This window comes from Cyrtonyx montezumae, unplaced genomic scaffold (assembly GCF_038088225.1).
Source record: "Cyrtonyx montezumae isolate F1298 unplaced genomic scaffold, pur_monq_1.0 scaffold_3, whole genome shotgun sequence".
Taxonomy (NCBI): Eukaryota; Metazoa; Chordata; class Aves; order Galliformes; family Odontophoridae; genus Cyrtonyx; species Cyrtonyx montezumae.
Window position 1 is genome coordinate 47822446 of NW_027072034.1, and position 14757 is coordinate 47837202.

General features: G+C 44.1%; 1 protein-coding gene and 1 long non-coding RNA gene across 2 annotated transcripts; both read left to right on the forward strand.

The window, feature by feature from the left end:
- Window positions 1-2213: 2213 nt before the first annotated feature.
- LOC136051375 (organic solute transporter subunit alpha-like) lies at window positions 2214-10798 on the forward strand. Its single transcript, XM_065740786.1, has 8 exons — window positions 2214-2292; window positions 3249-3400; window positions 3505-3578; window positions 4948-5106; window positions 6857-6968; window positions 7726-7872; window positions 9191-9296; window positions 9742-10798. Exons 1-8 carry the CDS (start codon window positions 2214-2216, stop codon window positions 9921-9923), a joined length of 1011 nt encoding a protein of 336 aa, XP_065596858.1. The 3' UTR covers window positions 9924-10798.
- A 171-nt stretch (window positions 10799-10969) lies between these two features.
- On the forward strand, window positions 10970-11731 carry LOC136053247 (uncharacterized). Its single transcript, XR_010622616.1, has 2 exons — window positions 10970-11003; window positions 11274-11731. It is a non-coding gene; the product is annotated as an uncharacterized LOC136053247 (long non-coding RNA).
- The last annotated feature ends 3026 nt before the right edge of the window (window positions 11732-14757 follow it).

The following is a 14757-nucleotide window of genomic DNA, read 5'->3' on the forward strand; positions in this document are numbered from 1 at the left end:
AGTTTCAGCTTTAATGAAAGCCCCTCTCTTTTCTCTTTTGCTGCTTCTGTACAGATGGAGAATAAAAATCTTTGCCTAAGCTTTCCTCCTAAAAGCACAGTTGTAAAGCTTCTGGCACACCTGATACTCTTTTTCACTGTCCATCTGAATAGGCATGGAAAACACAGTTTCATGCTGTCACTGTATTTCTTGATTTTATTTAATTGCTGCCAGGATCCAAATAACAGAAAATCCCCTTATTAAGTTATCTAACTGTGCTATAGGTCTTCCTTATCTTTTATTAATGAGCCACCTTTTCTGAAATTTCCAGTTTATCACTGGCAGTAGGTGAAAAGTTAATGGCTTTATCAAGGAGAGGGTGAAGTTACATCTAAATTCAACTCCATAATACTCTGTACCTGAGAAATCAGATTTAATTTCATTATTAAAATTGACTTGTACAGGCTTTTGGAAACTGGATAATTTTAGCTGACTGTTCTTGACTGGTTAGGTATCCAAAATTCTGGGAAATTTGACATACGTTCCTATGGCTCTGGAAATTGATGATTTGTTATTCTAATGTAACATTTCTTATTAGCTCGAACTCAGCTGAACAAAATTTGTCCCCCTGCAACCATAATAACTTAGCCTATTCTATATGTTCTATGTGATGGAGCTTAGAGTTTGCCCTGTGATAGCCCACAGGATCTCCTGCTGTTCAATGTATGAGTCAGGACTGGCACTGGGAAATGCATATAGGTTTGGGCCCCAAAACATGACCGAGGGGCTGTGTCACCTTCTGAAAGCCAGCATGCCTACACCAGGGAGAAGGCAGAGATGGTAACAGCTCATCCTGACTGTGCTGTGGGTGGGAAACGATAAACTGCACAAGGAGCTAGGAGAAAGCTGTTATACCAGTGAGGCAGGTGAAAGTGAAAGTCATTATCAACGGGAGACAAGATAAACATCTGCGCCAGCCTTCAAAAGGGGAGCAGCAATAGCAACAAAGGGGCATGATCCCTAAGAAGAAACAAATCTAAGCAGTATTGTGTTTGGGGGGGGGGGGGGGGATGAACCACAAAATACTCAAAAGCCCCCAGCATATAGAGGCAGGGAGCTTTGGTCGCAGGTGTTTTTTATTCTGAGTGCCTGTGTAATTCTCTTGATGCATATACGTGGACATTGACTGGCTTCTCATCTCTAAATATCTCTCTACTGTCGGAGGTAGGTTTTATTTGTGGAAAATATCATGCATTCCACTGAAGTGTTCAACTAAAATGTGGAATAGTGGAGCTGGGAGCAAAATGAGCTTCAGCTCCTGGGGATTTGAAGGGTTTGGCATCAGCCTACAGACCTGCCTTTGTCTTAGAGGCCAGTGCTGAGAGGGCACTGATGGAGAGCTGGGGATGAGGGAGCCTGCAGAGAGCAGACCACCTACTGTGGTAGCTGAGGTGTCATGGAGTGCCCTTCAGCCTGATTTGTCAAGTTTAAGGTCTAACAGGCAATTCTTTTGTCCCAAGAAACAGGGTGAGGAAGAGATGATGTTTGTACCACAGGCAGCAAGTGGTGTTTCTAACAGGAAGAAACTGCAGTAGATATATAGGTTTGGGACTGTGTGACTCCAGCAGAAGAGAGGAAGATAGATCTCTACAGTAGCAGTTGAAACGGAATCTTCAGGCTTCAAATTTGCACTAGTTACATTTCTAAAGGCTCGTGAGACAGGAGATTCTCTAATATACAGTGTGTGCTGCAGTATTTGTTCCAACTGTTGTTGCTGAATAACAAAATATGACAGTAAAATCTAGAAGTATTACCACGTGGATTCTTCAAGGAACTGTGAAGGCAAAGCAGATTCTGGGTTCCTTTTAAACACGACAGAACAGCTGTGAGTTCGGTCTCTCCCATGCTTAACGCGTGCGTTTCTTTCAACAAAAGCATCGACAAACCCCTCTCGTTCATTGGAAAGGAGTCGTTCCTTTCCAGCTTTCAGGGAAAGCGAGAAGCTGGCAACAAAAACAGCAGCAGGTGAGAACCCTACTTGCCTTCGCAGTGGCCGAGCAGCCCGCCATCTCCACGCACGACTGTGGGCGCCAGGAGGCAGCGCGGAGCGCGGCCCGGCGCTAATCATTAACCGGGCCGGGCTGAGCGCATCGCTGCTCCCGCAGTCCCCGCGGCCGACGCCGGTCCCCGGCCCTCTCCCCGTTCCCCCGACGGCCCGGGGGCAGCGCGTCGCCATGGAGGGCGAGGCGAACGGCACCTCCGTCCCGTCCTGCGGCGGGAGCGAACCGCCCTACGCTCAGGAGCTGCTGGGGAGTAAGTGCGGCTGCCGGGACGGGGAATCCGCGGACGGAGCGGCACACGGAGGGCGAGGGCCGAGGGGTTGCCATGGCGAAGGGAGGAGGGGAGGAGGGAAGGAGGGAGGGCGGCCTCGCAGCTCCTGGGCGAGGGGAGAGGGAACGGGGCGGAAGGGGAACACGGGCTTTGTCCTGACCGTGTTCTCCCACCCCACGAAACTCCCACTGAGCTTCCTAGGAGTCCGCGTGTCTAAGGAAGTGATGCACAGACACGACTTTGGACCTGTAAGGGAAGCACTGAACTAATACCGTGTAGCTACTCTGCTTGGTAAAGCACCTGGAATAACCTCTGTTACTCGTTTATGCTCATCTAAGAAAGCTGGTCCTAGAACTCCCCTTCCCGAAGGGACTTTTGCGTGATGCTTTGAGGCATCTCCTTCCTGTATGCTGCCTGCAGATTCTGGGAAAAGTTATTCACTAATTTAACTACTTGAATCATCCCGTGGAGTCAGTGGTCCACGGCTGTAGCATAGGACAAACCCGAGGATCACACGGCGGCTGATGTTGACAGAGCCCTCTGTGTCCACCTGGCCCAACCTCTGCCCCAGCACACACCCAGAGCAGGGTGCTAGGCTTGCATCCCAACATCTTCCGCAGATCTCCAGGGAGGAGGCCCCCACAGTTCATGGGCAGCCTGTGCCAGTGCTCCATCACCTGCTCAGCACAGAAGTGCTGCCTGGTGCTCAGAGGGAACCTCCTGTGCCCCAGTTTGTGCCGCTGCCTCTGGCCCTGGTGCTGGGCACCACTGAAATGAGCACCACTGAAAGGCTCCATCTCCATTGCACCTTCAACACGTGACTTTTCAGGAATGGGACTAAGATCCCCCTCCACGATGCTGCTTTTATGTTAAATGTTCAAAATGCCTGCAGTATGAATCAGATTTTTGTTTGTTTTCTTTTCTCTCTTTTTCTGTAGGCCTTGACCTAGCTGGTAAATTTCTCTTTGCGATCTTGACTCTGATGACACTAATCGCCAATCTGGTGTTTATAGAAGAAGTGATCTACATCTACAGGAAAATCCCCTCCTCCAAAAGATCCATTTTAATTTGGATAAATGCTGCAGCTCCAGTAAGTATTATGGAAAATAATGTTGAAAATAGCCTTTCCCTGGAAATCCGCATGATCCTGCTTTATCTCTACCCTCTCTACAACCCTGGTCCCTTTCTCTGTAGGTGATTGCTACAACCTCATGCATTGGCATGTGGATTCCTCGCTCGACAATGTTTACAGATTTCACAGCATCAGTGTGAGTATTCTGCTTGTTCCTAGACATTGCCCCAAACCCTGCGTTTCTTCCTTTAAACATCTGCTACGCTTGGTAAACACAGTCATTTTGTAAATTTATCAATTTAGTAATTTTTGGTTTGAGTTGAAATCTCTTGGCATCTCCTTCACGAGAGGTGGAAAATGCTGAAGCAGTTCCCAGCACCATAGCCTCCTAGTGTGGGAGAGTCAGCATGAAGAACAGTGACTTGCATGTAATAGATCGTCTTGATTGATGGCAGTCCTGAAGTAATAGTCTTTCCCTTCTCTCTCTGAGTGTCACATGGAATGAGATTCTGACCTGTGGCTTCTACTCTGCTTTTATTAATGATGAGCTGCGTAGGTCTATTATTAATGGTGGCAAGTGAACCTCCAGTGAGTATATCAATGTAAGAATGTTCCACAGTTGTCTTGATAAAAGCCCTTTCTGTGTGTGTGACAGCTCTGACACATAGAGCAGAATGAAGCACGGTCTCTGTTTTCTGGAGGCCACAGGGCAGCCCCCATAGGCAGAGCCAGATGTGGGGAGCCTTGGGTGCTCCAGAGGAGCCAGAGTGGTTCTGGAACCACTGCGGGACCGCATCGCAGAGCTTCCTGCGTGACTCCAGCCAGTGTCACACTGCATGTGCAAAGGGAACAGAGTAAAGAAGGATGGAAGACAAATTGGTGGGGCTTTCACTGTGCCACAGTTTATCCAAGTAGTGCAGGACTTCTGAGGGCCCGGTCCTGTGCCACTTTTAGCCCATCTCAATCTCTCTCCTCCCTTGCCTGCTCCCTCCCCTTCCCTACCACTCCCAGTTCTCCAGCTGCTCTGCAGGCCCCTTCAAGGACTTGTTGCAATTGAAGAGGACCTCCATTATTTTGTAGGACTGAATTTCAGTGAACCAGTTCTCTAATTCAGTATGAGAGCTGGAGGAAAGGGTGGCTGCTCTATCTGTTGTTCTGGGAAGGGCAGAGAATGTGCTGCAGTGACAGGAGAGGTGGGGCTGCAGTAGTCACTGCTTGCATCAGATTTGGCTTAGAGGAACTGCACCGCAACTGGGGCAGCACATAGGATGTTAGGTAAACCTAGCCGTGTGGGTTTTGTTGCTGCTTTTTAAGAGGTGGAATAGGACTTGCTTTGGAAGGTTAGGGCTAGTCAGGTCTAGATAAGTGGTTGAAAAATATAGCCATAATGACACTTAGGGAAAGACCTGCAGATTTATCACAGCTGGTGCTATGCTTTCTGCTTATTGTGAGGCACAGACTTTCAAAGAATGTAGACAGAAGGTTTAAGAAACCTGCGCAGGTCTGGCAGAGGCATACAAGAAACGGGCAGGAAAGCTCAAGCTGGCTCTTTCTTCCTTTCCTAGATTTTTTGCCATAGTTATCCACAAGTTCCTGCTGATGATGATTAAAGAGTGTGGGGGTCAAAAGCTGTTCCTGAAACGGTTTGAAAATGGTCACTTCAAGATCAGCACTGGCCCCTGCTGTTGCTGCTGCCTGTGCCTGCCGGGTGTGCGCATCACTAGGTGAGTTGCCCTTTAAGATTTCACAGCTGGAAATCTGCTGCTGGAATCCATCCAATTTGGCAAGCCTCACTTACAGCAAAAAAGGCCTCCCTCCTTCCTGAAAGCCAGTTTCAGGCTGTCTTTTAAACAGTGCCATCCCAAGGGCTGTACAGCACTGCTTATTTCTCTTTTTTGTAACACGGAATTGTATGTGAGGGCAAGAGCATGAGGTAACACAGTTCAACCCAGTGCAGTGTTTCTGCCTTATAGTAATGTGGAGCACTGTGGTGTCTCCTCAGCTAATCCCACCATATTTCAGGAAACCTCTTCTATAGTAAGTAGAGAAAGATTTGTCTAGAGTGGAAATTCAAATTGAGAGCTTGATTTCTTTTCATTCCGAAAGGGAGCAAACTTCTTCAGATTGGGTATTTTTGGAAACAAAATTGTCAAATTGAGGCTATCTTGAAAGGAAGTTTCTCTTGCTGCACCGAATTGAATTTCAGTCTTTAGAACTACTCCAGATTAAAATATTTTCCTGAACAAAGAATAAGATGTAATTCCTGGAAAGCTGAGATTGCAATGAAATGGCGTTGCCTGGTGAGGGAAAACCAGATCTTTTCTTCTACTAAACTTTGTAGTAAGGCACCTTTGAGAAGCATGGGGTAAGGGTGGAGAGCTGCACCTTCTCAGGAGGGGGTGCAGTGTAACTCAAGTCCTGCCCTTTTGGAGTGCTGCCTGCTGGGGCTCCACCTCTGGACAGAGTCACCCCACCATTCACATGCTGCTCCCAGCCTGAAGGCCTCACACGTTCCAAGGTTTTCCTGCTGGCACAGAGCACTAGAATGCTTCTCTCGTTGTAAGCAAAAGCTCAAGGACTGAGCGTGCAGCATAGAGACAGTTCTATGAAGGCCTGGACGTTTATGTCAGAAGGAATTTCATGGGGCTTTCTGGGCAAAAACAGCTAACAGACAGCAGCATAATGGTTTGTGAGGAAAACGTCAAAAACAGTGCTGAGGGAAAGGGGCTCAAGGGGTGTAGCAATGGAGCATGTGGAAATTATGTGAAGAATTCAGCTTACAGTATGCTTTTGGAAAAAAATACTTCATTTTTAGTGCAATATTTTTTCTTGAAACTACAGTATTTGGTAATATAATTTTAACTCTCATTTCCATGAATTTATGTTACTGGAATATCAGTATTTACATGGAGGGAGCACCAAGAAGGAAAAAACAGCAAAGGAACGTACCTCAGAAATTGGATGTGATGCAATTCTGTAAAATGAGCAACTACTGATGTGGATCTAAGTGACTCCTAATAATTTTGGTGGGCACTGATTGAGGCTCATGTCGACAGTCGGTGCTGAAGAAATCTATGGGACAACACTATGCTACAGATCTGTCATGTCATCAGTGCATTTGTTTTTCTTTCTGTATCTGTCACACACTGTATTTTCTTGTGGTGGCTGAAGGATGGGGAGAAAATGCTCTACTGTGCCTTCCTGATGGTTAGTCCAATGGCAGGTTGTCCATTGAGAGGGCAGAGGGAGTTAGCCTTGGCAAAGGAGGGCTTTTTTGCTCTGCTGAGGGCTTAGGGCTTGTTCTCCAGAGTCTGTAGTACTGGGAAACTCTTGGGAAGATTTTTGAATCTTGAAGCTGTTCCTCCCTAGGCCTTAGCTGTGTGCAGTGGGAATGGAGAAGTTTCACTATTTGACAACATCAAAAAATGCCATTGAAGTTGCTAATAAGATATTCTGTTAAATATTTTTGGTCAGGCGATCCCTCTTTTGGCTGAAGCTGGGCACCTTTCAGTTTGCTTTATTTCGACCTGTGTTCATGTTTCTGTCAACAGTGCTTTGGACCAATGGCAACTACAGCCTTTCCAATGTGAGTGAGTATTTTAATCAGAGACTGTGTACAGAACCCATAGCTTTTGGTTTGATTTTAGTTTCTTAGCCTACAACTAAACTCTGGAACCTGAGAGCATTTCTGACTGAAGTATCTCATTTCAGAATGTGTTTCCTGGCCTCTCTTGGAAAGAGGCTGGGTGTCAGAGTGGGCTGGGCTCTGTACAGCTGGAACAGTAGGACTATACATTGACCTCTGGGGTATACTCACCCTGTGTGTCATAAGGTACAGCTTTAGGAAACAAGGGTGTATGCATGGATGTGTAATCAGAAAACCTAATTCTGTGCTTTTCTGCAAATGATGGCAGGTAGTACAAGCAGAGGAATGGCACTGTAAGCTGCAAGAGGATGGAAAACTGCATCTGCTAATAATTGTGAGCCTCCTAGATAATTCAGAATAACAGTAGTATTTTTTGTTGTTGTTCAATGGTAGTTAAATAGATGATGCCTCTGAGATGGCATGCGGAGTACACTCTCATGAGCAGCTGAGCATGCTCGGGTGCTGCTGAGGTCAGACAGAGGGGCTGTGTCATTCTTTCCAGTTTACTGTAGCTGGTAGCACCCTGTGGGTACCACACAGGTTTCCTATGCAAGCCCCAGCAACCGCTACTGACATCGGCTTTCATGGAGGCAGAAACAGGCGTTTTAATGTCTGCGTCATTCAGTTTGCAGCTTTGCCTGGAAATAGCAATATTTGTGCTATAAAGGTTTACAGGTTTGTTTGATTTGCTTTTCAGTTATCTCCCAAAGGAGCTGCAATATGGATTAGCTGCTTCATTGCTGTCCTTACCATTATTGCTCTGTGGCCAGTAGGAATCATGTTTCAACAAGTTAGGGTTCTCCTTAACTGCAAGAAGATCATCCCAAAGTTTGCCCTTTATCAGGTGAGAGATTTAATTTCTGATAAGAATTGATCTAACTGTTGATGTAAGACTGTGTCTCTGGTTTTTAGTCCTTTGCGTGAGGATTATAGTATTCTTTTTTCCACACTAAATGCACTGTGCAAAGGCATATTTTTACCCGACTAAGGCTGTGTCCCTTTGAAGCACTTTCCTTGGCTGCTGTTCAGTGTCAGCTTGAGCCAATTTACCTCTAGTCGTTCAAGCATGCTGGAGATGTGAGCCGTGTAAAATCCATTCATCTCTGGGCAGCTGAAATCAAAACAGCACCTTCTGCAGGGCTCAAAGGAAGCTTTTTAGGTGCTGCATCCTGAAATGCAGTGTTGAAAAGCTGCTGTGTACTTTCAAAAACCGGGAGAGGATGTGGAGCATTGTGTGAGTGGGTTTTGTTTGAACTGTTTCAGCAAGTCATTTTGTTTTGACAGTATTTCTCTTGGCCATTGTGCACTTCAGAGTTAGATAATAATGAAAACATTGCTTGGGACACATTTGAACAGTAAGGGAACAGACCCTGGTAACTTATGGGCAGGATCAGGGCCACCCTCTCCCACACTGCCCAGAAGAGAGTACAGTAGGATCCTTGGCTATACAGACTCCTAGTACAAGACGTGCTGAAAAGTTGATGTGCTAAGGGCTCTCTTGACAAGATTTAAAACCCATATAAATGCAGCAAGCAGGATAGTTGCACATGCAAAGCTACATAGGTGTGAATCTAAGTTTAAGATGGCAAACCCTGGGAGTGTGAATGTTAACACTGGTATAACTCTCTCAGTATACAGAGACACTTTGATAACTCTGGTGAAGGCCCAGCTCAGTGAATAGTAGGTAAAATAAACTGTGATTATTGGTGAGCCCAAATGGGAGAGTCCTTCATAGAAAAATCGTTCTTACTTAGTGGGAAGAAGCACTTGAAGAGCATAAGCTCTTAGATTAACAGGAAGCTTTTAAGACATTTTTACTTATTACTCAGAGCTCAGTACCATTTAAAATCCCAACAGGGAGCTCTCTCTCTATGCTGCACCTCCTAAACAAAGAGCTGAGAAAATACTTCTAAAACAAAGGTTTTATTTAATAGTCACATTTTGAGCAGTAGCGTCCTGACCTAAAGATGAATTGAGCAGAATGGCAGGCAGCCTGGTGGGAGATGGAAGAAAGGGAGAGCAAGAAAGGAGGAATGAGCTAAAAGAATAAGCTAAAAGAGAGTCTAATATGAAAGCAGAATAGTTGTGTGAGATATAATCCTTTTTTTTTTTTTTTCTTCCTTTCTGGTAACTGAGGCATCTGTTTTCTCTTTCTGGTGCAGTTTATTCTCATTCTGAACCACTTGCAGACAGCTATTATCAACATTTTGGCTATGCAAAGAATTATTCCTTGTGCTCCACCACTCTCTTCTCCAGCAAGAGGAGCATGTAAGTCCTTTTGGAAAGGTTGTTCTTCAATTATTTACGAAGGTGTCAGTTCAGTTTTTCTAACTGCAATATCTAGTGTTATCCCCAGATATGAATTTCCTGGGATCACATGCCTTCTGGAGAATCTCAGCTTTTATTTAAAAAACAAAACAAAACATAATTTTTATAGCTGTCATAGAGAAAAACTTGATAATGAGTTTGTAAGAGTTGTGATTAGAAACCAGAGGAAGTGAAATTGACATGCATGATAACTGTTACATCACTTGAATTTTGGATGTGTAATTTATTGCGTGCTTATTAATGAGCAGTACTGTAACTCTAAGTGATTTTGTTGCTGAGAGTGACACTCTGTTATGGGAACAGAATGGTAACATTTGTTCCTTCTGCACAGACAAGAATTAATAAAATGGTCTTTTAAATTTTTTTTCTTTCTTTTCTTTCCCAGATATAAGCCACCAGGTCCTCATCATGGAAATGTTTCTGATAACTTTAATCTCAAGGGTGATCTATCGGAGAAGATACAGTGAGCTTGACCCTCCAGAGTGCATTGCTGAAGAAGCTGGGATCAAGAAGCAGACTCCTGTCCTGAATGTCACAGTTAGTGAAGATGGACTTGGAGGGTTTTAGAAGTCTCCAGTGCTCCTGTACTGCAGGAGCTGGAAGCTCAGCTTCAGGAGCTTCTTTTGCTGTGTGTAACCACAGTGCATGTCAGAACAACTTCTGACAGAAATGCCTGTGAGCTGCTGAAAGGACCAATGAGTGGAAAGATAACCCTATTTATTTTCCAGTGATACATACGTGGTGTGTGTTCATACCATGTATTTTTATCTTACTCTTCAGCACTTGATTGTAGTCAGACAATCTCATAATGTGATTTTTAAGAAAATCAGCTATTAGAATTGATAGATAGATTTAATCTAAAGCCATTCCTGCTTCATCTCTTTTGATTTCATTTAATTCTGTTTCAGGCAGCCTGGATTGTTGTTGTATGTCCAAAACAGCATATTCCTATCCTTCCTGTGTTATAATTTATCAGCTCTCACTCAGTGTTGTGAGGTCACCATAGCTAAGACTGACCAGTAAATGTTTGTTTTGAAGTCCTCAAACTGGTATGGGTTCTCCACCTACATAAATTATGATGTCTTTAGGACAAGACTTTTTGTGTTCCCTGGCAATTCACCTCCTAACCCGGTACACAGTTGCCGTTTGTAAATATGCCATTGGCTGATGCTCTTGTAAGGGAAGGGAGATTCTCTGTTGCTGGTCTGGAAAAAGGAAGCAGGAGTCAGCCTGAGAGGTGTTCAGTCACTGCTCTGTGCTGTTATGTTATACTTCAGTTTTCTGTGTGGAAAATGGGAACTATGATACTCGAGATGGCTGTGGGAATGAGTACTGCTGAAAGGAATCTCTTTCAAAAACCTATCTCCCTAGCTTCTCCACCCCCAAATCTGACCTGCCCAGTGTTTGTACCCATTGCTCCATTTTGCTGAAAAGTTTTTTTTCTTTTTCCCCAAAAGATTCCATTGTTCTTCGATGAGCCTAATTATTTTTCTTCAGCTCACTGTAATTTGTAATATGACAGCAGGTTTGGTAAGCCCCTAGATATGCTGTTTATTGGGAAAGGAGGTGCAGAACTGTGTGCTTGCACTTGTCTCTCCTCATGTAGTCTGATTCCTAGAAGTGAATACTTCATCCATATAGCAGAATGTCTATTCTGTAAAGAGACTGGGAAAACACTTCATGTTGGATAAGACGTTGTTACCATCCTTTACCAGTATGGTATCAAATACAACTTTTCATTGAAGCCAAGCGAGGCAGTTAGTGGGGCTTTATTTCTCATTTGCAAGGATCTCCAAGAATACTTTCAGTTTGGGGATTTGGCTGTGGAAAATGAAGTAGTCCAAAGACCTCAAATGATGTATAAGCTGGCTGGAAAAAAAAAGACATTGAATTAAACATATTTTCTTTCTGATTGAGGTCAAAAATTTTATTTTTCTTTAACAATAGACAGATTCCATGATACTTGAAAAACTGAATTTTTGGTTTGAAGTTGTTGAAGCAATTTTTTATGGATTTTTTTCTAAGCAGGCAATCTATGAAATTAATACAGATTCTTGAACTGCATTAATGTGAGAGAAACTATGTTTTTCCTTGAAAAATACTTCACCTGAAAATTTTCACTCTACTCTGGAGTGTGTTGGTAGAATTAACAAATCAGCTGATATCTTAACGTGAGAAATCTTAATGTAATTTAATGTTATGGCTATTAGCATATTCCTGATTTGCTATATATTGGCTTAGGGCTCACATACATTTGTAATGTTTCTCTTATCAACTTGGGGAACAGTACTTAACTTTATAACAGTACAGGAAATGGTTGACTGTGAGTTCAAGTTTCAGAACTGGAAAATAAAACGTGTTGAGTTGGTAAGGTATTTGTGAATTGCTGTGGAAAAGACTTTAATTACTTGATCAAATGAGCACTACTGGAAAAATGCTTTCTATAGCAGATCTGTAAAGGTGACATCTTGGTGAGTGGAATCTGTTGCATGGAAGAACGGGTCCATGTGCTGGAGGATGGACAATTGTGAAAACAGATGGAGAAATTGTGGTCTCTGTGTGTCCCACGAAGGCAGCTGAAGGCCACAGCAAGAGCCTTCTCCCATTCTTCCTCTGGGGCATTTGTTCAAAGGACAGAGGCTTTTTCTTCCATCATTTTTGGTCTGATCTCTGTTGTGTCTCTGAAATGACTGATAAGTGTATCCTGTAAACTTTGGTGTAGGCCTGATTTATTTATAGATGTCACTAGCTGTAGTGCATTTGGGCAGATATTTAATATTAATTATCATATTCATCTGCCATTCTTCAGCAATAAGATGTACTGCCAGGCGGTGATTGTCAAGGGGATGTTACGTTTGACAGCAAACACATTCCTTTTTACTATATAGTCTTGTTCCAGAAATCACTTGTTTACACAGAACCCTCTTCAGAGCAAAATTGGGCACACTTAAACATGTTCTGTATGGGAACTGCTAAGTCACAGCCTGAACCACTGAATGAGCACCTGAAGGAAAGACATGAAGGTCAGCCCTGGGAGCACAGGTGAAGGCAACTCACCTGTGTGACCAGAAGGGGTGGTCACACTCAACCCCCTCTTAGATCTCATTTAAGGGCTGACTGCCACTGAGGAAGGCTCTCTCGTTGGACGTCCTTCCTTTGTGGAGTTTCTTCCCTGTAAGACTAGATCTTTGGAGGTGGGTGAGCACTCATTTTCCTTCTTTTGCAGCACCTCCTTGTTTGTGCTGGTCTCTTTGCTTTTGCAACCTTTACATGTGCCTAAGAGCTTTCCCAAGTTACAGCTTATAGGAATGCAATAGAACATATGGGCTTTATTGGTACAAATCCTTTCATCTTTTTGAACTTTGTAAGTTAAGGATTTCTTCTCCAGCTCAGGCTTAGATCAATGGCCCACCCAATGTAGATGCCCATATCTGACAGGGCAGGCAGAGCCAGCAGGCAGGGCAGCAGGTGGCCTGCACTGTGGTAGCCTCATTTAGATATTCTTGAAATGAGAACATTGCAAGTCACAACCACCAGGTTGGACTTCAGGCAGTCTGAGTGAGGAGAAACAACAGAGAGAGTAAGGAAATTCCTCCTGTCTTGGTTCTGACAAGGATCCCTTTCAGGTCAGTGAAAGTGGGTTTGTCATTAGAGCATGTACAAACATTCAGCGAAAGTTAGACGATAATGAATTTCACAACTCATTTTATGCTGCTGCTGTAATGTAATAAGTATTCCTGATCTTTATGATAACTTTCCCTGAGATTATCATGTGAGGAAATGAAAAGGTAATTCTATGGGTGTCTTTTGTGATGATGAAAGGTACCGAAATCATTAAATGGAGAGGTGATATGTGAGCAAAGGTTAAGAGAGTATAGGCAGTGGAAAACAGTTAATGAGAACATGGGGAAAGGTGAATTTTGTGTTTTGGGTGGCCATGCATGAAAAACAGGAACCTTGAATTCCCCCCAGCAGACCTCACTGTGGCAAGCTGTCATTACCTTGGTAGAAGTAACTAAAACTATCAGCTGGTAGTAGTATTAATATCGCGCTGCTTTATGGTCCTTCAAAAGTTTAAACCAGGTAATTCCAGCAGTTGTCTGAACTTGGTGAGTTTGATCCTCTTTGTTTTAGCCAAGAGGAATTGAGGCAAAAAAAATCTGGTGGACTTGCCCTAAGAGGTGAGAGATGGGAATTCTGTGTCAGCTTAGGATGGGGCTTGAGGAGATGCCTGTTTTCCTTGCCTCTCTGCTCTCAGAAATCACAAATAAGATTACATAGAAATCACAAAAGTCTGAGTTAAATGGTTAGGTGAGTTCGATGTTGTGTAGATGCTTCTACCCCAACAATATGTTTCTTTATTGTTCTTCTAACAGAAAAGAAAACAACTGCAGAAAGTACACTGAAACAGGAAGAAATAAATTTAAGAAATTTTTACTCTTTTATTTAATTATTTTTATTGGGGGGAAACCAGACTTAAAATCTTGACATTATTTTAGACATTGAGGAGAGCTACAAAGATTATAAAGGGTGTGGACCACCTCCCTTATGAGGAAAGGCTGAGAGACCTGGGGCTGTTCAGCCTTGACAAAAGAAGACTCAGAAGGGATCTGATCCACATCTTGTCTACAGTGAGCGGCGACAGGATGGGGGGAAATGGCCACAAAATGAAGCATAGGAAGTTCTGCACAAATGTGCATGGGAACTTCTTCCCAGTGCAGTGATGGAGCAGTGGCACAGCTGCACAGAGAGGTGGTGGAGTCTCCTTCTCCGGAGACGTTCCAGACCCACCTGGACGCCTACCTGTGCAACCTGGGCTAGGGAGCTGCTTTGGCAGGGGGTTGGACTCCATGATCTCTACAGGTCCCTTGAAGCCCCTACAGATCTGTGATTGTTGGTCATTTCTAAGGGAGAGAAAAAATGTCCAGTGGCATTTTCCCTTTGCAGCTACAAAGGGACCTGACTGCCCAGTGCCTGTTGTACAGTCAGGCACATGGACAAAACTAATGGCAGGACAAAACTAATAGCTTTAGTTTAATGCAACTGAGCAGCTGGAAAGTGTCAGTTTCCCCCTGTAGTCAGTCAGGTATCGTATCACAGATGCTTCTGCAGTCTGAGGCATGGCTCTGATACAGGCTGCACTTGGTTCAGACACCGGAGAAAAGCGCTGCAAGACATTCTCTAGAGCAGAGCTGTGACAAGAAAGGTGAAATTGGTGCCAGAGGTGAGAGTGCTGGTGCAGGGATAATTAGCAGTTCAAGCGCTGTGGTGAAGAAAAAGCATCATGAAAAGCACAAGATCCTACAGGAAAAAAAGCCAGCAGTCCCAGGACAGCAGTTCAGCAAGGTCAGGGATCAGCCCTTCCAACGTGGCTGCTGATGCTGACCCTTCCCACTTGGCT

Excerpts from the sequence above, each read along its gene's own strand:
- LOC136051375 (XM_065740786.1), top strand. The coding sequence starts at position 2,214 with ATGGAGGGCGAGGCGAACGGCACCTCCGTCCCGTCCTGCGGCGGGAGC. Across the intron at positions 6,969-7,725 it reads GCAACTACAGCCTTTCCAAT|TTATCTCCCAAAGGAGCTGC; the intron begins GTGAGTGAGTAT and ends TTTGCTTTTCAG. Across the intron at positions 7,873-9,190 it reads CAAAGTTTGCCCTTTATCAG|TTTATTCTCATTCTGAACCA; the intron begins GTGAGAGATTTA and ends TTTCTGGTGCAG.